The sequence below is a fragment of the Silurus meridionalis genome, chromosome 21, assembly GCF_014805685.1.
Source record: "Silurus meridionalis isolate SWU-2019-XX chromosome 21, ASM1480568v1, whole genome shotgun sequence".
NCBI classification, from domain to species: domain Eukaryota; kingdom Metazoa; phylum Chordata; class Actinopteri; order Siluriformes; family Siluridae; genus Silurus; species Silurus meridionalis.
The window spans coordinates 14169772-14197414 of record NC_060904.1 but is presented as its reverse complement, the minus strand read 5'-3'; the positions used below and the strand labels follow the sequence as shown (position 1 = coordinate 14197414).

The window sequence follows — 27643 nt, the reverse complement described above, 5'->3', positions numbered from 1 at the left end:
GGAGGCACACAATTATAAAGGATGTCTGTGGATAAGTTCTCTAGCAGGCGGTTCAAGATCTTTTCCTCTAACCTATGTAAAACAATCTTCCTAGAGCTGGCTTTGTGCAGAGGGGCATGTCATACTGGAACAGTTTTGGGTCTCTTAGCTCAAGTGAAGAGGAAATTTAATATAACTGCATCCAAAAACATCCTATAGATAAACACACAAAGTGTGTACTATGGTAGTCCTTCATCTTTGTGGTAACAGTTTGGAGAGGAACCACAGATGGCCAGATGGCCCCAAACTATTATATAATATATAACAATCATTTGTGACATTATTTTATATGTAGATTGAGTTCTTCTTGTTAAACTGTTTCTCAAGCATGTTCTCTCTCAGCACCACTGCTGCTACATGAATATGACGTATCACAACACTACGGAGACCGAGGCATGTCCTGAGAGTCACATAGAATACAGATTAACATGGCAGAGGTAGAGCTGTAACTTCCTGCAGACAGAACAAGTCAAGAAAGTCTGGTTTTATTTAATTTTTTTCTTTCTTTTTTTTTTGTTGCACCACATAGTCATGTTTGTGAAAGGGCCATGAATTAGTCAGAAGACACTTAAGTAAAGGTATGATTGGCTGTTTGTCTGAACCGAAGACATAAAAGCGAACTATCTGTACCATACTGACTTGTATAGCATCATATTTTTTTCCATTGCAACATATTGCATCGTGTGGAATCAAGTCGAAATCAGATTGCACTGCATTGTAATAGGGGTGAACCGTATCGAATCGTTGCGTATCATTGGCTCGAATCAAGATACAAATCAAATCAGCTTCAGTTATGGAGATGCACATCCATAATACATATAGGAAGAATCGATGACTTGTGTATTTAGATTATACATACTGTATATTTTTTTTATGACAAAGCGATGTAATCGAACGGTTCATCCTGAACGCTTTTATTTTTTTTATACCACAGGAATCTGGAAAAAAAAATTGAAGTTTTTAATTGATAACACATCAGCATGCTGTATTATGTGACATTTGTACATGTCACAGAACGTTCACAAATCAACTTCCTGTTTTCACTTACATTATTCCAGCTATAAATCATCATTCCCTCACCAGTCTCTTTTTCATTTCACTCTCTCTCTCTCTCTCTCCTAAAACACTCAGTTTTCTATTCTGGGAACTTTTCTATGTCAATTAGAAATGATTCAGTCCTTCTTTGTCAAATTCCAGCACCATTTTTAAATGTTTGATAATAAGACTGACTATTATGAGCATCCGCTATGCAAGTCCTTGTATAAATAATACTACAGAAATGATAACGTATTAGAACAAGCGCATTAATATATACATTTAATTTGTCTTTCAGTCGAAACTATTGTCAGACCTGCTGTTCTAGCAAATTAATCAACAACTTCTGATCTAATCTAATCAGATTCAAGACTCCAATCGTGCTGTAATATAATAAGTAGTAATACTAAAAGATTGAACACTCAGTGTGTTGCACTATAGGTAGCTGTAACTGTTGTTCTTCAAGTCCGCTGAAAGTCACGTGCCAAGTCTCTCGCTGGTGAAACAAGTGTGCGGAATCGAAACTCTCCACTCTCAGGTTGTATCGCATCTTCCCCACCGGGCCATAGAACTTTCTTCTGACTCCAGGTCTTCTCTGTGTCTCCAGGCGAAAGCTCTCTGGTGTCTGATGGAGTGCTGAGGTTCCTGGGCACGAAGATCTGTATGGGTAGCACGCTTTTTTCATACGGTAGATGATACTCACGCAGCTTTGTTCCATCTTCACCGACACGATAGGTCTGATTAAGGAACCGGCGAACTACAAAATGACGCACACGCTTCCGTTCATAAGACTCCTTTCGTGCTGAGTCTCTCTCACTGAGTGTATCTCTGGAAAAGATAATGGTTTAATTAGAAATTTATTTTTAGATATCAATCATAATAAGCATTAATTAGCGCAAGACTAAAAACTCTGAGATCTTGCAGTTATTTGTTTTTATATCTCTAAAATACACTTACCGGTCAATTTAATAGGAACACTGTATACCTGTTTGTTCATGCAATTATCTAATCAGCTGGTCATGTGGCAGCAGCACAATGCATATAATCTTGCACATTCAGGACAGTGATAAGATAATGTTCTCATCAGACATAAGAATGAGGGACAGATATTGATCTTATTTACTGTAGCATGTGCATTGGTACCCGTCTGGCTGGTTTGATTGCATTAGAAAGTCCTGAAATTAGCCTGCACAACAGTCTAGTGTTGACAAAGAATGGTTAATAAAACAAAGCAGTTTCTGTGGGCAGAACTATTTGTCTTGTTGATGATAGAGGTGAGAGGAGAATGGCCGTACTGTACTGGTTGAAGCTGACATGAAGTGTATGGTAATTGAAATAAAAACTCTTCACTGCAGAGGTTTTAGAATACTAGTACATATACTGTGTGTATATATATATATATATATATATATATATATATATATATATATATATATATATATATATACATAAACAAAAGTTAATATTTTTGCAATAGTTTGGAGAGGAAACATAGTTTGAAACATAGTTTGGAGAGGAAAATCTGCTAAATAGCTCTGACCTTAACCCTATTGAACACTTTTGAATTAGAACACTGGCTACACCCCAGGTTTCCTCACAACACCTGACTTTAGGAAGGCCCTTCTGGACACCTGACTAGTTGTATATCAGTGTGTATCAAGGAATATTATCTTGAATATAGTGTATGCTTTATGTTGTTCATGTGACTATTACTTCAACATGCAGTAACAATTTAAAGCAATAGCAGTAGAGTGAGAATATTAGCCATTTTGCCACATATTAAAAAAGACTTGACAGAATATAAAGTATTGCCCATGTTATTTATTGATAGTCTCTAATAAAACATAATGAATGCCCTCAGATTATACTAATAATATAAAACTGCTATAAAACTAATAATAAAACTGCTGTTAAATGACTACAAGAAGAAATCTTGGATTAAATTGTACTCACTAGATCACCCAAATCCTTCCTTATATTCTAAACATATGATTTCAGTTTACACTCTAAATAAAATAGAGAGACATACTTGAACTCTGGTCTTGTCTCCATCACCAGGTCTAACCAGTTCGCTTCATATGATTCCCTTTTACTCTCGTCAACTTCTTTCACGTCGCTGTAAGAGTTGACCAGAAGAGACCCGGGGGTTTGGCTCAGGCAATGCATCTTCTTTAAAATACATCAAATAAGAGGTTATGATTGTGACTGTTAACTAGCAAGCGATGGTAACTTTAATTTCTTGTGGTCCTTAAATAACCTGGTGCTGCTATTTTTGGAATCGGATCTCATGATAAGTGTGTACTGATTGGCGTACCCTATGGGCAGAAAAACAAATCCCAAGTGCTTTTTACTAACATGAAGAGGGCAGTTCCATCAACACAGCCACTCAGCACATCTCAGCCTTCTCAACTTCAGCTCATTATGACTTTATGGTTATTGCTAACGTGCAACATTCGGTGATGAGATTTTAAACAGTTACATCCATCGACAATTACAGCACCATTAAAAAACATGACTAAGATCCCTTCACATTATAATGCATTTTATTTCTTACTATATCTATAAAAAAAATTATTTTAGAAAACTCATTCTTGTGGTAGTCATGTATTTTCAGGTATATTTTTAAAGGTTTTTTGTTTTAGTAAATAACATTTGTAAACCTCACAAATTATCCTAATGCTCAATTTGCAAATGACCTTGATATTAAAGACCTGAGCGTCTCGGGTTTCTGAGCAGGCCTGGCTATTAATAGCACAAGACACAGATTTCTCTGACACAACCGATGTAGTGGAGTCACTATTTTCTGTCAGTTGTCAGCGTTTCTTGCAGGGTACATACCCTTCGGTGACGTGGATGTGCTCTTCGGACACTTTCTCCATCACTGCTGTTACTCATATTCATAACACAAGGACACACACACACACACACACACGCAGGTGTGTACATAACCCTTGTCTAGTATTGTTGATAAAATACAGGAGTGTTTATAGATATAAGTGTGTATAGCACAGTGCCAAAAAGTTGTTGTCACATGTGTCTTCAACATGGATCATTTGTTATTTTAATGTTTCTACTGGGAACTGCTATTATTAGTTGAAAAATAAATGCTTTATTGCCATATGTGGCACATTATAATGTCTTAAGAGCTAATATTAATCCAGTTATAGACAACATAAACATCTCTGAACTTTTGTTGAAGATCCCAGTGGAAGACAGCAACCAAGGTGGTGGAAGATATGAATGGCTTCTGTGGGACACCAGTAGAAATTCAAGTATCCCAAGAATCCTTGAAGCACTCTATGGAGCAAGGTTTGGGCGTCCACAAGTCTAGCACTGTCTGAAGTTAATCTTTGGATCCTACTCAAAAAAAAGGTTGAAGCTAATTAAAGTGTTTCAATGTGTCCAGGTTGTTGCGCTGGAGGTATCTTTCCTGTTAATTGCAGGACCATCTGTGCTTCCCCCAAATGACCAATGTCTGTTCTTCCAGGGACACAGAACGAAGATATCATATATACAAGTCAAACTAAGCATAATGAGAAATGGGTAAAATATTCACCAAACAGGCATAACATCATGACACTATAACATTATAAAAAGTGATCTGTCTGTCTGTCTGTCTGTCTGTCTGTCTGTCTGTCTGTCTGTCTATCTATCTATCTATCTATCTATCTATCTATCTATCTATCTATCTATCTATCTATCTATCTATCTATCTATCTAATATCAACACAGCACAGGCATGAAGACAAGATGTAAATCACATGCTACCAAGACTCAGGTAAACTATGCACAGGAAGTGATTGTAAAGCAGGGTGTGGCTAACAGACCAAACAAAACCACAAGCAAATTTCGTATTATAAAAAAGGTGGAGCTTGATACCTACATTCAAATACAACAAATACCACATTGGGCACATTTAAAGTTCATGGCAGCCATGAGAACCTCCAGATAAGAAGCTAAAACCAGCTATAATTTAGAAAATACTGTATATGTCACAAAATAGTGTACAACCTGTCAGGTTTTAATGACATAAATTGCTTTATAAGTGTTAAACATTGATTAGTTGGGAAATTCCTGTTTGCGAAAGCGTTGTTTCGAATTACGTGCCAACGAGTGCAAGCAGAACTATCAGAACCATATCAGCTGCATGAGTCCTGTTCCCGTGCCAAGCACTTGTGCTGTAACTGGAGCTTTGGTCTAGAGCAGATGACAAGTGCAATATGAAGTTTTTTCATTAAATGATGGATGGCGAAGTGCAGAGAGACCTAGTAGGTTATGTTCTGTTGCTCTTGAAGTCGGACAACAACATTTCCAATAAAAGTTTTTGGCATGTTTAAGAAATTACTGTTGCATATTTAATTAATGAAGTGCATAAAATCTTTTATGGGACTGCATGCCGACATTTATGGTATGAATACTGAATCCAGAGTCAAAATTAAAATCATTATTGCATTTTGATTGGAGTTCAAATTATGATGACATCCATAATGTTGGGAAATTTGAATTCACTATTTGGTCCTGAAAATTTCAAAATGTTTTAGTGCAACGATGCTATATTTGAGTGTTTGCTCTATGCAAGAATGTGGTAGCATATTTCAAGGAACTTTATTTATGGAAATATTGCTTTTTGGATATCGCAAAACTGGTAAAACTGCCATACGAGTATATGGCCAACCTCAATAAACTGATGCATGGTGAAGTGTAGAACAACCCAGAAAGGGTCTATTTCAAATATTGCATTATTTCTTAGCTTTGGAGTTGGACAAGAAGTTATGGACCAAATATTAAAGCTGTAGTTGGTACAACAATAGAAGTTAAAATAAGGTCTGAGTAAACCAGACAGTCACAAATGACCCAGTTCAGGACTAAAATAGCATGTTTATCTGGCAAAGACTTTAGAGATCTTCGATATATGAACAAGCATCCTGGAGCTCTATTCTATGCAGCAGGCATACCTTGTTAAGGGTCATGGCTTTAAAATACTGAGTTGAGACATGCTCATGATTGTATTTTGATTCCTATTCTCACTTGCTGCTGCAGTAATTCTGTCCTACCTTTTCGTCCCCTGCAGCTATTATTTAAATTTACCCACCAGGACCTTGATCACAATACAATGGTTACTGATTATGAATAAATATGCCATTTCTTTGTCCTATAAACCCCATATCTGACTGTGCATACAATCTACCAACCCCAGCTTTTTTTGTCCCAATATCCACCTCTCTATGGCAGTGACTGTATTTGTTCGATTTTCAAAACAAGCCGAAAGGGCAGAGATTTAAAAGATCATCCCCGGCAGGGGGGTGCTGCTGTCTTACAACATTGATGGTTTGAAATCGCATACACGGTACACTTCAATGTGTTTTCAAGCTGACTTTATTACACATGTCACGTCCCTCGAAATCTCGGCTTACTCTTTTTTCCATTTGCCTAAATCTAAGGTGCTCCCGAAGCCTCTGTTGGGCCAGTGCAATGGAAATGAATGTTGTCATCACCTCATGTGATCTCTACGCATGAGGTGTAACTCTATCTGTCATGTTGAGCAGTTTTATTAGAATATGACATCAATGCGATACAGTAATCCAGTTACATATGAGGCTGAATATGGCAGGAATAGTTGGAATTCAAGATTCAGAGCTGTCCGGTTTCATTTACGTCAGAGACAGAGACACTAAAATGTCCAGCTTCTCTACTCCTTAAAAAAGTGGGTGACATATTGAAATAAGAAAATGATGAAGAACAACAAGAAGATAGTCATACATTTCTAATTTCAAGACATTTTCTCCCACAGAGTCTTAACAATGTAACATATGTAGTGACTCTCTAAAATGCATTTAACTCTCTATATACATGATCCTGAGCTCAGGTGATTGTTTGTGTAAAGTATCGCACTTTCTAACTGTACCTCTGTTGAAGATATCATTAAGTCTTAACACTCCTCTACCCACATCTGCATTTTTAATCCAAAAAAAGAGTTCAAATAAATTTCAAAAAATTAAAATAACCAGCTTTTGTTGAAGGTAAATAAAAAATATTGCTCTTTTTTGAAATTCTTTGGTCCATCAAATCAGCTCTGAATATTTGGATTTCATTTATCTAAAATAATTTACTTAAATACCCTTTAAATACTAATTCTAGAAATAGTTCTTCTACCTTGTCACATGATACTGTAACTGTATTTGTCATTTTTAGAAAGATTGCTTTCCTACTTTTTTGTTTTGTTTGATTTTTGCTTTATTTGCCATGTTGAAGAGTCTGTTAGTAGTGCAGCATTGATGTGTACAAATTGATGTGTATTTTAGGGAATAAAACCTCACAGATCAATGGGTTTTGACTTTTCACTAACATGCGTCTTAGTGTCGAGATCTAGTGCATTGCTCTGCATTCAATGAGTCAAATACTTAAGTACTGTTCAAATCAGATACTCTGTTACTCATATTAGAGTCATTTTGGACTTTTAACTTGCAATAAAGTAAGTTTTGCAGTAAGGTATCTATACTTTGACTTTAGTATAATATTATTGTGTCTGGTATGATTTTCAGGTACTCTTTACATCTCTGATTCCCACTTTGTGCCAGTTTTTCCAGGCAGGCTCCAGATTCATTACAGTTGGATAAAGAAATTACTGACTGAATATTGAATATAATGGAGTGGATATTTCTGACGTTACTGAAAAGCATGAGTCATATGCAGTAGTTCCCCAAACGTTTGAGTAACTGGTAGACAGAACTGTCAGTAAACTCTGAAAAAGAGGAACATCGATGTTTGTGCTGTTAATCTTCTAAGAAATCTGATTCATGCTGAATCTGTAAAACCTGTAAAGCCGTACAGTCTAAACAGTCAAACTGTTACCACGGAGAAATATAACCAGTCTGGGTGGTGTTTTTTTTGTTGTTGTCTTAAAAAAGCAGTTTCAAAATCCCAAAGTGATGTTCTGAAGGCTGTAAAGAATATTGCTTTACTTTTCCTAATATTATAAATAGCTTTCCTAAAAGAAACGTCTGCAGCCCGACACCCAGCCTAATATCTGAGCAGCAAAACGGATGTCAGCTTTAATCCTTCAAGGTCACTTAGGCCCTGGGGGATCTTTTACTGTCTCTTTCCTTTTCTCTCTCCACACACACACACACACACAAAGATCGTTTTTGTCTCTTTGCTCCACTTCTATTTTCCACTTAATCATAGTTTTTCAGTGCAATTTATGGCAAAACAGAGACAGCAGACGAAGAGCTGGATTTCCTGAAATGTGATGCGATGATGTAAACAATTTCTCAGTAAAAATCACAAAAGCAATAAATCAGCTATACCTCAATTACTTCTGAGAATAATATTAAGTGTATTATCATACATATGAAACACAGCTGATGACCCAGATCATTTTCTATGTAATAAAGTGAGGACAACTTAGTCAATTGGAAAACTCATTGAGAAACAGAAAGTCCTGTACGGGTGCATCAGTCGTGCAGAGACATTTGAAAGTCTCCAGAAATGTAAAAAATTCCAGTGTTTAATTAAATGAGCTCCTTCAGCAACACAAAATAACAGAGTTCAATTCACTCTTATAGTGATGAAGTAATATTAATTGACGTAAACCCCAACATACAGCATCACATTACTGTGTTGTACAGTTGCTGACTGTAGCCTGAAAGCTGCAGAGTTTCGTCTGCTCCCCACTTCACTATAAGTGGAAAGATACTGCATGATATGAGCTGGGGGACTTTTTCTAAAGCCACTAAAGTGTTTAAAATTGCATATTAATGTCGTTACACCTAAAAACGTATACCCAACCCAATCGCTAGTACAACAGCCATGTTAATGTGACTGCTGTAACACCGGATTCTGTGACATCCAGCTGTGTAATAATCCTCTTCAAAACTGGAACGGCAAAGCCAATTAATTTGACTTTGCTGTAAGCTGAAAACATTCGGGTTTAAAAATCAAAAAACGTATATGAGATGAGCTTTTAGGATTTTTTTGTTGTTGCTATGTATGCCTAGATGTGTTAACATAAACATAGAACCTTTTGTATTTCTAGGCAGGCAAAATATAGAAAAAGATAATGCTAATTAATGTATGTAACCGTTGCATGTTGCTGCTTGCCATCATTTGATGCTTTTTCAGGCTTTTACCTGTTCAGAATTGATTAAGGTTGCTCACTTCACTCTCCTCTTCAGGAGCTGTATTAAATGATAAGCTGGGCCAAGGTTTGGTGACCAGTCTAAAACATTCCACTTTTCCCTGGATAAAGTCATTAGTAAAGTTGCCAGTATGTTTTGGATCATTGTCTTTCTGCTTGTAAATTGCCAGACAAAATGTCTTCTGAATTCATTTTGCTGCAAACATCCTGAGTTACACAATCAGAAAAAGATTAGTGAACCCTTTACAGAAGTACTGTGCTAACCAAGCCTTGACACTACCACCACCATGTTTCACTACCACCACCATGTATCAGCTTTTGAGGCTCACCTCTGTATTTATTTTGATCTGACACTCTGATTGTTACTGCTAATGAGTTGTTTACATTTTTGTGGTATGTCCTTGATGTTTCTGCTCTCCAAGTCTTACTGAAATTGTAGATTGTGCTACTTTCAATCTTGCACTCTGGATTATGAAGGTGATGTCACTGATGTTGCTTTTGGTTTTTATTTTTTCTTAACCACACTTACGCTGTTTCTATTATCAACTGCCATTATTTTACTTGACTAACCCATGCAATGTCTGCTGCTCAGTACACTAGTGTTTTTTTCCCCCTCAGATTCAAAATGACTTGCCAGGACAAACTTTGGGAAACATGAAACGCAGTCACACGGTCCAATAATCTACACAACTACAAATTGGTTTAATGGAGCAAAATGTAAATAAAAGGAGATGAAACGAATTCTAAACCTTTGCATTTTATTAGTCTTTTAATCACGAACCTAAATGTCGTTACTCATATACAAATATTTCGCATTTCTGTTAGTAGTTGATGAGGGGAATGTATAGTGATCCAATTCTGTTCATGGCCAGAGTAGAAAAGGTTTTCAAATATCCTCAAACAGGGAAGCAGTGTATTAATTACACCGCTACAATCACTGGCCTAATAAAGTGACCACTGAGTGTATTAGTAATAAAAAACGGAGTAGTAATAGTTATTAATTAATCAATTAATAATCATTTATTTATAGTTATTGCTTTATTTTTGTCATGGTTGCTATAAGCCCTTAGCTATTAATGTGATAATAATCATAATAATCATAATTATTATTATTACTAATAATTTTATATTCTTCTTATTACTAACAACAACAACAACACAATAATAATAATAATAATAATAATAATAATAATAATAATAATAATAAAACACTATATAGCTGAACATTTGAGGACACCTTATCATCACACCCTTGCAGACAGACAGACAGACAGACAGACAGACAGACAGACAGACAGACAGACAGACAGACAGACTGATTGATTGATTGATTGATTGATTGATAGATAGATAGATAGATAGATAGATAGATAGATAGATAGATAGATAGATAGATAGATAGATAGATTGATTGATTGATTGATTGATTGACAGATAGATATCAAATGTATGTACAACAAATAAGAAATTGTGTATATATGATTGCTGGCAGTAAAGTCAGTAATGCATTAATCAGTGTCTCGTATGTACTTTCCCCACAGTCTTATACCAGATTTAGACCCCCAGTCTTCAGAAAGACATTCCACTAGATAGCTAGGGTTCAGGAATATGCCCATTTAGCCATGGGGGCTTTAGTAACCTCAGGTTCTGATGTTGTATGAAAGGCCTGTTGTGGTCAGGGCTCTGTGGAGGTCCATGTTTCTTGATGCACAGGAGCATTGTCATGCTGGAGCATTTTCTTTTTCCAGTAAATAGGAGTTATAATGTTATAAAGCCATTGTGTTACAATTGTGAACTTGTGATTTTGTGGCTACACTTTTGAGGGAGATCCACATATATTTGTGAGTCCACATACTTTTTATTCATATTATGCATTAATGAATTAATAATATGATTACTTGCTGGTTAGGAAACCTTAGGAGGTCATCTCGGCTAACTCTCAGTAGGCTGTTGAGCAGGATGAATAATCCTTAAACTGTTTAATCTGCTCGGAGGAGGGGGGTGGAGGAGGTAGGAGGAGAAGCCGGAAGTGGTGCGCGAGCAGATCCGTGAAGACGCAGCGCACCTTTCGGCGTCGGAGCAGAGAAGAGTCTTTACAGGACCTGGGAGGACAGGACGAGACGGGACAGCATAGGAGAGGACAGGACAGCATAGGAGAGGACAGGACAGGACCTGGTCCAACTGCAGTGAGTAATATGCGATGTGTCATCTAATATGAAGTGATATTTGTGTGTGCGCGCGCCGTGCTGGAAATCACTGCGGCGATCTTCTGCACGAGCGGCGCGTTTCGTCCTTCCATATTCACGATATTTGCAGTCGTCCTCATCCCCAGGGACATTTCGGGTCGTCGTGCTCTGACTGCGGTATTTTTTTATGTAATAACCCTCTTGACGACGTTTCACGTGTGTGTGTGTGTGTGTGTGTGTGTGTGTCTCCCAGGCTGATTCATGTAGCCTATAATAAAGGTTTTGCCATTATGCGATTTTGCTCATAATAAAAACACCCCCACATCCTCTCATTAAATGCATACAGTGTCATTCATAATCATCCTCCAAAACTCGAGTGGCATTAGGATTTATCTCTTTCAACAATGATCCTCTTAACAGAAAAGGGTACTAAACGGTACCCCCAGTACTCCCCCTTAGATGTACATCTTGTGTAGTAGACATGCTTTACATATATGCATTTAAATCTGGCACAAATATGTGGTCCTGTTATATATAAAGTGCACTAATGGTCACTCCAACAAGCAAAAGTACAATTAGGCACTTTACTGTATAAATGGGGGTGGAAAAGTCTTATTGCAGTAGAAAACTTAATTTTTTGCATTAGGTTACAGCTTCTTCTGCTCTCCTAGAAAATATCTACGGAGGAAACTAAACAGTACCTTACCTTGTTGCTAGGATGGTGCATTTACAGGCAGTTGAATTGTACCTTTAATAAATCCTTCACAGGAACAGGAATTGCAGATTTAGAAAAAATGTAACGTTTTGGACTAATAATAGTTTTAAGAGTCTAGGAAAGGTACATTATATGCAGCTTTCTTGGGAGAAATGACCACCACCCCCTATAAATATACACAGTGCCATTCTTTATCATCCACCCAAACTAGAGTAGCATTAGGATTTTCTTTTTTCAATAGAAAAGAGTACTAAATGGTTCCTTAATGATACATCTTGTGTAGTAGAGATGCTTTACCTAAAAATATTTGCTCTAGTTATTTTAATAGAACAGCATTAATATAATATGCACTGAGGGTACCCCCAACAAAGCAAAAGTACAGGTAAGCACTTAGGGATTAGGGTGTAAATAAGGGTGAGAATAATCTATAATAGTCTTTTCTCATTGTAAAGTAAAACTTGTTTATTGCATTTGCATTGGATTAAGATGGGATGTAGTTGGTGGAGAAGCTTTTTCTGCTCTCCTAGACAATGTCTGTGGTGAGGCATTAAACAGTACCTTTCCTTGTTGCTTGTTCCTTGTGATAAGGTGAAAATGTGCTTAAGGCTTTCTCAGGTTTGTCCTCAGCTGAATCCTTTGTGTTGATTAGTTACTTTAGTAGTTTACAGACTTTGTCATGTGTTTAAAAGCAACACCCTTAGCACATCTTTAGTAAACAGACCTGAAGGCATTGTCAGTGTCGTGTTAGCAAACATTTGTGTGGGCCAAAGTGTTTACATAAAAACACTAATGGCAACTTTACTATGTGGCATTTTATCATTCTATTACTACAGGGTGAATACCAGAGATATAAATGTGTATTAATGTCATGGTCATTACCTAAAAGCTTGAAAAAAGAAATACTTGTCCTGTTATCTGCACTTTTTGCAGATATGCTGCAAATGTAGGCCGTTAATGTTGGCCACATTGTCGTTGTGTCTCTGTATAGATCTGCATATTGTGTATTGTGTTTCCACACGGACGGTTTTAATTGCCGGATATGAGCATCTTGGCGGTTTTTGGTGCTTGATTTGAGACTTGGCGCATCAGTAAAACTAATTTTTATATTTTATTTTTTTATCAAACATTTTTCAGTGGAGTTTTTTATTTTATTTTATTTTATATCTAAGTAATGTAAAAACTTCATGATTAAACGTGTGTCGTGTTTTTATTAAAAAAATTGTATTTAGTGAGTTAGATGAAGTGTAAAAGGTGTACCCAGGAAACAAGATTAGTGTTTGGGGCAAATTTCAATAGATATGTAGGTGAAGGGAAACAAGGTGATGAGGAGGTGATGGGTAGGTATGGCTTTAAGGAGAGGAATGTGGAAGGGCAGATGGTGGTAGATTTTGCTAAAAGGATGGAAATGGCAGTGGTGATACTTATTTTAAGAAGAAGAGTGGAGAAAGATGCACACAGGTGGACTATGTTCTATGTAGGAGATGCAAACCGAAGAAGATTGGAGACTGTAAGGGACAGTGTAGCTAGACAGCATCGGATGGTGGTCTGTAGGATGGTTTTGGAGGTGAAGAAGAAGAGAAGGAGAGTAAAGACTGGAAGAAGAATAAGATGGTGGAAACTGAAGGAGGACTGTAGTGAGAGATTCAGGGAAGAGGTCAGACAGGGGCTCGGTGGTGGTGAAGAGGTGCTGCATGATTGGGCAACTACTGCAGAAGTGATAAGGGAGACAGCTAGAAAAGTACTTAGTGTGACATCTGGAAAAAAAAGGAAGACAAAGAGACGTGGTGGTGAAATATGGAAGTGCAGGAAAGCATAAGGAGATAGAGGTTGGTGAAACAGACTTGGGATCGACAGAGAGATGAGAAAAGTAGGCAGGAATACAAGGAGATGCGGCAGCAGGTGAAGAGGGATGTGGCGAAAGCAAAGGAAAAGGCATACGAGTAGCTGAATGAGAAGTTGGACACTAAGGAAGGAGAAAAGGATTTATATAGATTGGCCAGGAAGAGAGTCCGAGGGGGGGAAGGATGTGCTACAAGTTAGAGCAATAAAGGATGGAGATGAAAGTGTGTTGACTAGTGAGGAGAGTGTGTTGAGAAGATGCATTACAGATGCAATATTGCAAATGTTTGATGGATGTGGGGATTTGTATTGAGAGTAGAAGTAAAGAAGTGAAGAAACGAGTGCAGGCAGGGTGAAGTGGGTGGAGAAGAGTGATAGCAGAAGTGATTTGTCATAGAAGAGTATCTGCGAGAGTGAAAGGGAAAGTTTATAGGACTGTGGTGAGACCTGAGATGATGTATGGTTTAGAGACAGTGACATTGAGTAAAAGACAGGAGGTGGAGCTGGAGGTAGCAGAGCTGAAGATGTTGAGGTTTTCGTTGGGAGTGACGACGATGGACAAGATTAGAAATGAGTTTATTAGAGGGACTGAGCATGTAGGGCATTTTGGGGGCAAGTGACTGAGGCGCGATTGAGATGGTTTGGACATGTGCAGAGGACAGACATGGGGTATATCGGTAGGAGAATGCTGAGGATGGAGTCGCCAGGAAGGAGGAAAAGAGGAAGACCAAAGAGGAGGATTATGGATGTGGTGAGGGAAGACATGCAGGTAGTTGGTTTGAAAGAGGCAGATGTAGAGGACAGGGTGGTATGGAGACGGATGATCTGATGTGGCGACCTCTAACAGGAGCAGCCGAAAGATGAAGATATTATATTATATTATTTCAATATAAATGATTGGTTGTGTTAATGTACTGAAGGTCAGGTGTCACTTGCATGGTTAGGTCTGATCGAGATATTTTGCAGTATAACATATATCATCTATCCTTGTATGTTAAGGATTAACCATTATAGCCAAGATTTATTCTATACTATGGCATTATGCTACCCATTGCTATCACTGCTATGGCATAGCTTCCAGGCAGTGAACAGGGACGAGACACAGGACCAAACACCACCTTCTTTACTGTTTCTCCGGATAAACCTGTCCAAGATACACAGAATTTACTTTCGTTACAGTCAACAATGTCTTTCTTTGACAGTTAATAGCTAACCTGGTATACCTGCTGACAGCGGTGCCAATAGGATTTAGCCCTTTCTTTATCTCAAACTAAATGTTATTGGTAACGCGGCAGCGCATTAATCATTTAATCGGTTCACATCTGTTTAAATACACCTATATTTTTTCATTAACTACCTCAAATGATATTCTATGTCATGAAGCAGCAAGGAACTTTGAGTCAAACATTTGTTGCCTTCACTAATAGTTCAGTGGCAAAATTTCTTATTAAAATGTTGTTGAATATCACTAAAGAAAAACAGAGAGAAAGAATAATTGTTCTTTTTGCTTTATGAGATTATATAGTAATTTGTTATATTTGAGTATATTTACACCCAACTACTAACTAGACACCAACAAATCAACAAATTAGCACAGGAATTGCTTAGACATCACAGACATTATGATATAAATATAATATTTTTGTTTTGGGGTAGTTTTCTTCATCTTTCATAACTTTGAGAGTGACTATCATTGTGTGGCATCAAGGGCCGTTTTAAAGGCCGACTGTTTAACTTCCTTCACTTAAAAAATGTTATCTTCTCTGTATTAGGTTTTGTTTAATCGGTTCCTCTTTTGTAGCAGAAGTACAAGTTTGTATCCGGAGAATTCTCCTAATGTTCTTTCTGATATGCTGACCATCATTGTGTAAACAGCTTTTTTCTAGTGTTTACTTTCTTTCTCAGAACCTCCTCAAGGTTTTTAGAAAAGGTGCAAAACAGCCATATGATGGTCATGAGGGAATTCTGGCCTGCTAAGTGTGTGGGCTACAGTTATTTAGTAGTATATAGTCATGGTTACTCTTCTCTCTATTTATTTAATCTATTGCTAAACATTAACACCTGAGAACAATTGGCTATTTGTTGCGGACTTACGTTCCTTACGCCCATTAGTGTGCACATCACCTACTAAATTAATTTTAGTTGCATCTATAGCTATGGCAATTTGGAGTTTACTGACAAAATACACAAAACAAGAATATAATTATTTTCCGTATATGTTTTATATGGAAAATAACGATATACTTCATAAATCATAAAAAAAGTTGTAAATAGTTTACATATTGTACATAGTATACTTTTAATACTGCTGAATCAGCCTCTATCTGTCTGTCTGTCTGTCTGTCTGTCTGTCTGTCTATCTATCTCTCTATCTCTCTATCTCTCTATCACTTCACTATCCTTATTGTCATTGTCAGTAAGTCAAATAAGCTTATTACAGGGCTCTGACTCATACAGTTTTGTGTCGGTCAATAACACTTATTTTACTGCATGAGATATGAAATATTATATAACGATTGAGCAGTATTGGTTTAAAAGCAATATTGCATATAAGTACAGTAACATCATTTTCCATATCTAGTACAATTAAAATGGTGTTTAATCTGAATTACAATGGTGTTTAATTTCAATCATAAATGCTAATGGTCAAACTGAAACAAAAATTTTCTTTTCTCATGCACAAATAAGTGACTCAAAGTCACAGAGTTTGAGGCCAAGAGTCTGCTTGGCTAGTTCATCATCTAAGAGCTGATAAGCTTGATTGCATTGATGGTGGAATTAAGTTATGTTTTAGCAAAGTGTACAGATGAGGAGATGAGAGAGCTAGGTAGACGAAAGGACTAAAGCTCTGCTGCATTTATCTGCTTAATTAGAGATGAAGTGAGGGCTTAATTGAATAGGCACCATTGTTAGAAAGTATTTAAATGGCATAAACTTTAACCATAGTTCAAATGTCAGTGAAAGAAGCAAAATGACAGCTGTTGAAATACAAGAAAGACTTTATTCATTAACACTTCTCATCCTGTGTTCTTCAGGAATATGGAGGACATCATTCCATTAGTTCTCAACCTGAGAGACTGAACTACAACAGCACCAGCAGCAGCAGCATGGCCGACGTCTCTGATTCCTCCATCGAGAAAGCAGAGGCCACGATTTATTGCAAGCTGTGTTTGAGTGACTGCCCTGCACCAGAGACGACCAGGTTGCGCTCATGTGACTGCGTGTTTTGTACCCAGGTGAGTACAAGTTTCCTTAAACATTTACTCAGATTTGCCAGTGGGAAAAATAGTTTGGACTGAATACAAATGTGAGCAAATTTTGTGAGCAAATTTTAGTTGTCACTCAAAGCACCTGGTCACGTGAAGGGCCTATAACATAACAAGATGCCATTTAAAAATTTGATTTGTTTTGTTTTGAAAATGATCTAAAATCCTTCATGAACATTACACAGTTAAGCTTTAACATATATTTTTAACGTAAGGCAACACATGGGGCAACCTGTAACTTTAAACTATGAAAAAATAAAGCCCCTCTCTTCTGATCAATTAAGATTAATTTTATAAAATAAGATTAATCTGATTCGAATGGATGGATTTCATGAAACGGTAGATCTGATTATAGTTCTGGCTGCAGGACCCACTGAGAGATAGAGAGAGAGAGAGAGAGAGAGAGAGAGAGGTGAAGGTTTCTAATAAAGCAGATGTTTAATTAACATTCATGGATAACATCTCCAGTGGTAGTACTTTGTAAAATCTAGAAATAAAACTGTTGCTTTAAATATTCTGACCTCCAGGATGTCCAGTTTTGTGATTTTTTTTTTTTCTTAGTAACTACATTTTGGTCTTATTAAAACTGGTGACTGACTGGCTTTATATTTGTTATATAATGAATGCTGCACAGCATTACATGTAATTATAAGCATATAATAAGTAGAACAAGTATAAGGTGCTTCTATAATAAATAAGAAATTGTTTGTTTTGGCAAATGGCTGTGGTACAAGCCCTTTGGGATGTGCTAATTATTTTCCTATAACAGCACACCCCAACGGTTCTATTTGTTATCTAATACAGTCATACAGACAAACTTTGCTTTCACACTGAACAATATAGAAGTATATTACACTGATGTGGGTATTAAATATAGACTGTACATTACTTAATACGGATTTAGAAGCGTGAAGAGTCCAAAGGCAGAAGATTCATAATGTCCATTTGGGGAATTGACCCCTGTATAAGTCATTTATGTCAAAGGGTTAAACTATAAATATAATGGTTCTTATTATTGTTTTTCCAGCTTTCCAAAATGTCTGAATTCATTAAAATATATTAAAATACAGGCTCTCTATATTTATATATCTCTTATATCTTTATTTTCTCTACAAATATATTTCAAATGAGCATCAAGATGATTCACTCCTGAATCGGCTTTAAGGTTAAATAAAACATTTGCATGTCTCTCTTACTCTTTACTTATACGCACCATGCTAACCTGACATTCCAGCACTCCAAACCAGTTACACTGATTGTTGACACTAAAAGGCGTCAACTCGCAAGGATGCTTTGTTAGGATAATGTGATAAAGTGTTTTGGGGCAGTCCATTCCCTTCTAGTCGTTATCACCTCAATCAAAACGAGACGGAAGTGTCGTGTCATTTGAGAGACGGCAGCATGAGCAGCGTGTTTTGTGTTTTGATTAACAGTGCTTACGTCAGTATGTGCAGTTGGCCATAAAAGACGGGGCTGGAACCCCCATCACCTGCCCTGATGTGGCCTGCAAGCACCCTGGAGCTCTGTTGGATTCTCAGGTATGTCCACACAAACATACAAACTTGTCTTATTAACCCTATGAAGAAGTTTCATGGACATAGGCAACAATTTAATTTTATGCTACACCAAAATCTAACCTGAACCTTAAAATCCTACACCTTTATGCTCTTTTTTTTTATCAAAATTCTCAAAAAACCAAGATAAAAAATTACACATAATAACCAACCAAGTGTTGCCATTTTTTATTTTTTACATAAATGACAATTTCTGTTTGTCTAAAATCTTACAGGTGAATTATTGCTATTGTATGTGCTGAACAATAAACTACAGTACAGACCAACAGTTTGGACACACCTTCTCATTCAAAGAGTTTTCTTTATTTTCATGACTATGAAAATTGTGGATTCACACTGAAGGCATCGAAACTATGAATTAACACGTGGAATTATATACATAACAAAAAAGTGTGAAACAACTGAAAAATGTCATATTGTAGGTTCTTCAAAGTAGCCACCTTTTGCTTTGATTACTGCTTTGCACACTCTTGGCATTCTCTTGATGAGCTTCAAGAGGTAGTCACCTGAAATGGTCTTCCAACAGTCTTGAAGGAGTTCCCCGAGAGATGCTTGGCACTTGTTGGCCCTTTTGCCTTCACTCTGCGGTCCAGCTCACCCCTAAACCATCTCGATTGGGTTCAGGTTCGGTGACTGTGGAGGCCAGGTCATCTGGCGCAGCACCCCATCACTCTCCTTCTTGGTCAAATATCCCTTGATGCCTTCAGTGTGACTCTACAATTTTCATAGTCATGAAAATAAAGAAAACTCTTTGAATGAGAAGGTGTGTCCAAACTTTTGGTCTGTACTGTATGTCTATATTGATCTACATTGGTATAATTTGATATATTAAGCTTTGTGTAAATGTTTAATTACATTTAATCATTTATCAAACATAGGGTGTGTGCGTTAAATATCTCACCCTGTTTCTGTCATATGCTTATTTTTTGGCACCACTCAAAGCTCCTCGGGTCGTCGTGTTTTCCTTCGCTAAGCCTTGTGTAACTCAAGAGTTTGTTTTTCAGCTGCAGAATTATGCTGCTATAGTTACCCTCTAGTTATCTTCTTCGTTTCCTTGTGAACACAGATTGCCTCGTTTGCCTCGAGTGATCAAGTCAAGTTTTACCAGCGGCTCAAATTTGAAAGAGGTATGTGCTGTGTGTGTGTGTGTGTGTGTGTGTGTGTGTGTGTGTGTGTGTACCTTGTTTATTGCACAGCAGGCCATAGAAACTGCCCAAAGCCTGCATACTTTGTCAAATTGTATAGTCAGGGGCAAAAGTCTTCACCCTCCCGTTTAATTCTACTTGGCAGTGTCTGAGTGTATGTTTTGTAGGGGGGGAGGAAAAGAGATCAAGCCAACAATCCACCAGGCGCATACTAAGTAGGCTAATGTAACAGAGCCCTTGAATCCATCCACCTGTTGGTCTTACATAATGAAATCTCACAAGGTTACAGACTTTCCACACTTAGCCAGCTGGTGCTCCATTTGAACTATAACAAGATATCATGTCATTATCACCATTTATAGTTCTATACACATGTATTTAAAAATATCCAGGTTTTTTTATTTATAATTTTTTTAGATGAGTAAAAATGCTTGCAGTACGTGAAGATATTCACTAATATCCACCGTCTATAATATTACAGAGCATACAGAACATCTTTGTCATCCAGTATTGTGTTACACTCAATAATTATAATAGGAACACCTCTACACCTGACCATTCATGCTATTATCCAGGCGGTCAATCTAGTAGCAGCAGAGCAATGCACTCATGTAGATACAGATCACAAGCTTCAGTTAAGGGGAAAAAATGACAGGAATGTTACAGAAAATCACACAAGCACGCTGTATAACTGCTGAGCAGATAAGCACCTCAGAATGTCCAACATCTGAAACACTGTGATTGTATATAATGAAACATTCATTCAATAATTGTAATAATTCAGTTTTGCCATATTGTGATTATTAATAAAAAGCTAGAATTTTAGAGCTGTTTGTATGGAGAGAGTAATTTAAAAGCATGCTGTAATCAGCATTCATCTGCAGCATTGGATTGAAACAAACAATTCATGGAATAATAAATATTAGGATTATTTATATAACCTTGAAATGGTAAAGTGCAGACTTTTAGCTCCTATTTTACAGTGTAGAGTTTTAATGGAACAGTGTAGGAACAGTTCATACATATGTAAAATTGCTAAATAAGTCAATTTTAAGAGTGCAGGCTTGAACAATAATAGTTTTTGGATTGTATTACTATTACAATCACAATACAACATTTTCAACCAATCAAGTAACCAGACATATTTAGGTGAAAAAGTGAAAGATTTGTCAATAAAAACAGACCTGCACATTCACTTGATTGAAAAACTAACAAACAAATAAAAACTTTTGAGAGTCTTAGAGATTAGGAGTCAACTTTTAACTTATATTTTTAATTCAATTCATTAGCCTGGTTAAGGTCTAAATGGATCCAGTTCCCTATTCCGGGAACCCTGGGCAGGAGAACTGACCCAGGATTGGACATCAAATAACACCATACATACACACATTCACACCTATTAGCAGTTTAGAGGAGCCAATTAATCTACTGGCATTATTTTGTAAAAACCTCATAAAAACCTCCTAAAAACATGCAGGTTGTTTGAGCAAAAATTGCAGTTAGGTGTGAATAAGTGTGTGAAAGTGTGTGTTGCATAGTGCGCTACATTTAGATAACACTTTATTAATCCCAAATTCCAAAGTTAAAGCAGCAGACAACAAAAAACAGTTGAAATAGGAAAACAGAAGGCAATACAACAGAGTTAAAACTTAAATTAAAAAAATAAACAACTGTCCACTTGTATTTAAATGTAGAAAAACTGTAAAGATATATTTTATATGAATGTGTGTACAGTATATGTATAAAAGCTATAAGTACATGATATCTAGGTGTACAGTCAATTGCATGCTATAACCCCATGCAAAAATTTAGTTTGTACAGCCGTGGACAAATAGTTTGTTCACTCCTGCATCAAGGCAGAAGGAGACTGCAGCTCATTGTACTCAGAGTATGTTGTGGGAGGGTTAAGGGCTGATGACAAAGACTTTGGGCAGCATTTTTCTCTCAAACAGCTCTTAATCTTCTCTAAGTCCAGTCGGAGCCCCGGGACTGAGTCGACCTTCCTGATAATCTTGTTGACAACTTTATATTTATTTATTTATGCTGCTACCAACATGTAGAAAACCCACTTCTGATAAACCTGTCTGTGTTTCCTGACCATATCACCTAAGTGTACAGAAAGGCATTATCTCAGTGTCCTCATATTGTATAGTAAAGTCAATCCAACACCATTCACTATTTTTCTTGCATTCATTGGAAGAAGATTGTGCTGATCAAGGTCTAGCATTTCCAGGATCTTTATCAGATCTTCTATCAGTGCGACTTGTCTGCAGTCATTTCTTTGTAGAAATGAGATCATCTAGATTCCAATACAATACATCAAGACTGCATTTATCCCCATCCTGGGATAAGCCTTGGGTTCGTTCATGAATGAATGAATGATTGAATTAATAAAACATGAATTATTCACTTAAATAAAAAATCCCAGTTTATTTATCATCTCCCTTCTTCTAGGATCACAGCATTCTCAACGTTATTTCAACTTTCAACTTATTCAACTATTTACAACAATATAATGTTCTCTGTATGGAATATTTTAGCATTGGCAAGTTTAAACAGTGCTCCTTTTAAAACCATTAGCATGCCAGTGACTGTCCTACACACCGAGCTTCTCTGTCCGAATGAAACCTTTTGGGCAGACCGTGTCTGTGGTTGCTGTTTGTATGCTAGCTCACACGTCATACCGAGCATTATGTAATTAGCAAAATACCACAGAGAGCACAGGACAATGAGCGTATTTGCAATGGCAAAGCTGAGGCAGTTGCCTAAACCGCTGGTTCTGTAAACATGCTGGATCTTTGTTGAGACAGAGTGCAGACTCGAATTAGCTGCAAAGACTGGAAAGGACAGCTAATACTTCTAATTTCCAGTGTCAGGACATCCAAAAACACACAGAGAGGTGTAGCTTCAATCATGCTGACGCGGAAAACATTTTATTTGCTTCACTTGCTTTTGGCTTAGTCTGATTTTTTTTTTTTTTTTTTAAAGCTGCAATTTGTGAAGTTCAAAAGTACTTCCAACATAAAAAGAGTATCAGATGATAATAATAATAAAATATGAAAATGGACTCAATACTGCTGACGTGTCCAAAGCATTATAGTAGGAAAAAAGGGCAAAAAAACTTTTTTTTTTACCTCAAAATTAAGATATTGTGCTTTTTCTCAGTACACAGATTTGTGTCAGTCAAATTAATGAGATGAATTCTTCCTTGCTCAGATATATCACAGTCTGTAAACATCTTAATTACACATTGACCCTTAAATGCAAGACTTAAACACTATATGATGGATATTAATTTTTTCCCTGTTTAAGCTTTTCTGGGGCCTGAAATGGGCTCTTCTTACAAAAGTGCTGAGCTTTGCGTCTACAAAATGTTCTTTAAAAATGAAAAACATGCCTAGTAAACATACAAGTTAATGTTTTCGATTGAATCAGACGATTATATTTTGGAAACCCTAGCAGAGATGTGCAGCTGTGCACTCAGCACATACCTGCCATGAACTTAAAAGTGTTGAAAATTAAACATTTCACATTAGTGACTATTTTTCTTGCAATTTTTGGGGGGATTTCTGTCCGGATCCAAACCTCTAGTCTTAGCCAGATGCCATGTGGAGCTTTCAGGCATGAATAAATATATGTAAATAAAGGAATACTACTCAAATACTACTCAAATCTGTATTTGTATATGTTTAGAATGCAGTATCTGTTCAGCCTGCACAGTTTATCCCTATTTATTGGCATTCCTAGTGACGAGATCTCAGTTTCAGCTTTAAATGTTTTCAATAATTTTTATTACTAACACTTCATGTCTCTCTCTCTCTCTCTCTCTCTCTCTCTCTCTCTCTCTCTCTTTTTCTCAGGTGTTCAGTTGGACCCATGCAAGGCCTGGTGCCCAGTGCTGGAATGTCAGGCAGTATGCATTGTAAACCCTAGCCCTGAGAGTAAACCGGTTCCCTGCCCAACATGCCACAGCGTCTTTTGCTTCATCTGCAAAGAATTATGGGAGGACGGACACAGCTGCCAACAGCACCAGCCTCTAGTGGTGCTGCCTGCCAATGACAGGTTACTGCCACTGGTGTACTTTATTAAAGAACCAACCACCCTTTTTAGATTATTTTTTTTCTTGTTATTACAATTTTTATATACCAAATCATTAAATGTCTCAGATTTCTGATCTGATCTGTTCTGTACAGTGCTCAGGCCAGTGTGGACGCAGACCCGGTTATCAAACAGTGTCCCAAGTGTGGAGTGTACATCGAGCGCAACCAGGGCTGCGCCCAAATGTTGTGCAAGAGCTGCAAACACACTTTCTGCTGGTACTGCTTGCAGAATTTAGATGTAAGCACTCTTCTATCTATTTAACCCAGGATGTTTTAATATGTAAAAAAAAACCACATCATGAATACACAAACCTGCTTTTGTTCTGCAGGGGGACATTTTCTGAGACACTATGACAAAGGTCCCTGCCGAAATAAGTTAGGACATTCCAGAGCATCTGTCATGTGGAACAGGACACAGGTACGTCTGAGCTGCACATGGAGGTCTGTTGATCAGCTTCACCAGCTCTGTTTACATTTACAGGGCATGTATTTGGTAGCAACAAGGCAGGCATTGAGCAGATTGGGGATCTCAGATTCCATAATATTAACTGTACTGCATAATTGAAAAAAAGTTTAAAGTACAGATTTTATTGTTTATTAGATAAAAATGAGAGCAATGAAATAACGTTTAACCTGAGTTTTAGTGAGAATATTTGGTGGGTAAAACTCTAAACAAACTCCTAAATGTCTGTGTCCTTTAATACATTTTTTTTTGAAAAAGTGATATTCTAGAGGTGACAGTGATTAAAGTTGTGGCACAAAGAATATAAACAAGAGCAGTAAGAGACATTAGGAAGACCCAAGATATATACAAGTAAATATGAAGGCTGGAGTAAGTGCTGGAACTCGGGAGTGATACACAAGTAGTCAAACTAAAAATGACATAAGTATCCATAAGCATCGTCAACAAAAGTCATCGAATAACATTGATTTGTAAATCAGATATGAAACGTATCGTAATTGGCAAGTTGTTTACAGAATTAGATCAGATTAGAAATTCAAATCCCAGTTGCCCCAACCTTTTACCCCATAGCTGCTCAGTTCTATGTACCACAGTAATATGTTTTTATTTGAAGATGCATACAATAAATGAAAACGTAACTTTTTAAAAACGCTCTAAACTGGATAAATTATACAAGCAACTTTTGGGAAACGATTGAAAACGAAAAATGTGGATACGGCGTGTTTTTAGAGGAAACCGTCGTTTTCAAAATAATTCGGATCAGTGTAGACGTAGCCCAAATCTTATACCTGTGTGTCTGCTAAATGCCTTAAATGTACACTATATTGCCAAATGTTTGAGGACACCTGCATAAGTATGGTATGTGCTTTTTTTGAGCATCAGATTCCACATTTAGTCCCAATTTGCTCTTATAATTTCATCCAATTTTCTGAGATGATGTTCCACTAGATTTTGGAGTGTGCTTGTGGACATTTGTGTTCATTAAATGATGGCATTAGTAAAGTCAAGTAGTGATGTAGATGAGGTGAGAATGCCTGTGGTGCAGTCAGTGTTCCAATTCATCCCAAAGTTGTTCAGTAGGGTTCAGATCAGAGCTCTATAGCAGACCACTCAAGATCTTTCTCTCCAAACCATGTAAACTAGATCTTCAATGAGCTCGCTTTCTGCACAGGAGCATTGCCATGCTGGAACAGGTTTGGGTTTCTAAGTTTAAGTGTCCAGCATCCTTTACATTTGTGTGCCTCCAGCTTTGGGTAACAGTTTGGAGAAGAACCACATATGTCAGGAAAGGTCAGGTGTCCTAATACCTTTGTCTATATAGTGTAAATATAATATGAAATTAAGTAAGGTCTGAGTTGCAGTCAGCATTCAAGTTAATCCCAAATGTGTCCAGTGCGGTTGAAGTCAGGGCTCTTACACGAGTGAAACTTGGAAAAAACATGACTTCAAGGACCTCGCTTTGTGTTTTATAAACTGCAGCTTGTTCATGGTGTATTTATTTCATTGTAGATTCTGAACTGTTTATGCTTGACTATGTTACATTTTAAAACTTAGCTCTTGAATAGATCAAAATTTTGATGTTTTGTAGGTGGCAGGCATCCTGGTAGGCGTGAGCATCATTGTGGTTGTGACATCTCCTCTGCTACTTTTAGCATCTCCATGCATCCTGTGCTGTGTGTGCAAACCCTGGCACAGGAGGAACGAGAAGAAAAAGAAGAAAAAGCCAACAAAAGAGTCAAAGGCAACGGATTTGGCGGCGTAATGTGTTCTCTATACCAACGCTCTCGTATACAGTACTGTATTTCCTGCAGTCCTCCATCTGCAGTACTGTAGCTCTGTTACATGCCAAAAACCTGTGTCGTTTAGCCAGGCGCTAAAGTGCCTCATTTCTCCAGTGCCTGGTGTTTGGTGGTTTTTCTTTCGCCTTCCATTGTATTTATGCAAAAATATCTAACATCGAGAAAGGAACACGAATCCATGGCCTGTTTCTAATCCATGCAAAATATCTGTCGTGCCATGGAAGTTGTGTTTCATATTGGGGTTAAGGAAAACGATGGCAGGGCTTTAACTGTAACCAGTATACATAAATGCTACACAAAGTAAGTCCTATAGGTCTGATTGATTTCCCTTTGGGTTCCACTCCACAGGTTCTGATGGGTGCTTGTTTCACCTGCTGTAATGTGTGTATATAATGTGTGTATGAATGTGGATGCTGTCCTGTGTTTTTACATTTTTCTGTTAACTTTTTGGCATCGGATATTTTGTATTACTCCATAACAATAAAATGAATATGAGGTACCGATTGCTGGCGTATGCTTTTCTGATGCAAAGCTGCTGAATATTACCCTTAATAATTGGTATATTTTAATATGATTTGTTAGCTAAGGCTAAGCACCAGTTTTCTCTGGGTTCTCTGGTTTCCTCCTACCTGCTAAAAACATGATAGTGCCAGTGGATCTCAATTGCTCCTTTGTGTGTGTGTGTGTGTGTGTATGTGTGTGTATGTGTGTGTATGTGTGTGTGTGTGTGTGTGTGTGTGTGTGTGTGTGTGTGTGTGTGAGCATACATGCATGGATGTGCACTGTGTCCTGTGATTGACTGAAATCTTTTTATTTATTTATTTATTATTATTTTATGCTCAATGTTACTGAAGTAGGGGCAGAATCCATGGTGACCCTGACCAGGATAAAGTGCTCACTACTCAGGCCATTCTATACATCTCAATAAGTTTAAGAAAACATGTTTACAATAATTAACCTAAACATACACTTATCTCCTTCATTAGGAACACCTTTACACATGGTCATGTACTGGCATGCTTGATACTGCAACAGTCTCTAGACTTTATACAGAATAGTGCAGAAAATAATACAGTGAGTGACAATACACTGTTTGGAGATGCATTATTGATACTCCAGGTGAGAGAAAATGGGCAGATTGTTTTGATTAGCCTGTAAGAATCATCGTCACACATGGTATACGTATAATCATGTATACCGTATAATCACGTCACGTATAATTACTTCTGTAAGCATGAACAAAACATCAAGTCTTGCACTGGGTTGGGAAGGGCAGTGGTGGTTCAGTGGTTAACGCTTTGGGTTACTGATCATAAGATTAGGGGTTTTAAGCCAAGCGCTGACA

At 37.2% G+C, this 27643-nt stretch overlaps 2 protein-coding genes across 2 annotated transcripts; one reads left to right on the top strand and one right to left on the bottom strand.

Annotated features, from left to right (window-relative positions):
• Positions 1–563: 563 nt before the first annotated feature.
• zmp:0000000930 (telethonin) lies at positions 564–11200 on the bottom strand. The gene is made up of 3 exons (XM_046834113.1): positions 11110–11200; positions 3104–3243; positions 564–1902 (listed from the first exon to the last, which is right to left on the bottom strand). The coding sequence occupies exons 2-3, from the start codon at positions 3238–3240 to the stop codon at positions 1536–1538; spliced, it is 504 nt and encodes a 167-aa protein (XP_046690069.1). The 5' UTR covers positions 3241–3243; positions 11110–11200; the 3' UTR covers positions 564–1535.
• A 21-nt stretch (positions 11201–11221) lies between these two features.
• On the top strand, positions 11222–26797 carry rnf144b (ring finger protein 144B). Its single transcript, XM_046834112.1, has 8 exons — positions 11222–11397; positions 16987–17187; positions 18651–18755; positions 19858–19918; positions 23797–23998; positions 24130–24274; positions 24365–24454; positions 26088–26797. The coding sequence occupies exons 2-8, from the start codon at positions 17059–17061 to the stop codon at positions 26259–26261; spliced, it is 906 nt and encodes a 301-aa protein (XP_046690068.1). The 5' UTR covers positions 11222–11397; positions 16987–17058; the 3' UTR covers positions 26262–26797.
• Positions 26798–27643: the final 846 nt, after the last annotated feature.

Bases quoted from the DNA above. Each gene is read 5' to 3' on its own strand.
- zmp:0000000930 (XM_046834113.1), bottom strand. From the start codon at position 3,240: ATGCATTGCCTGAGCCAAACCCCCGGGTCTCTTCTGGTCAACTCTTAC. The intron at 1,903-3,103 runs GTATGTCTCTCT...TATCTTTTCCAG, and splicing joins GAGACAAGACCAGAGTTCAA to AGATACACTCAGTGAGAGAG.
- rnf144b (XM_046834112.1), top strand. From the start codon at position 17,059: ATGGCCGACGTCTCTGATTCCTCCATCGAGAAAGCAGAGGCCACGATT. The intron at 18,756-19,857 runs GTATGTCCACAC...TTGTGAACACAG, and splicing joins GAGCTCTGTTGGATTCTCAG to ATTGCCTCGTTTGCCTCGAG. The intron at 24,275-24,364 runs GTAAGCACTCTT...TTTTGTTCTGCA, and splicing joins ACTGCTTGCAGAATTTAGAT to GGGGGACATTTTCTGAGACA.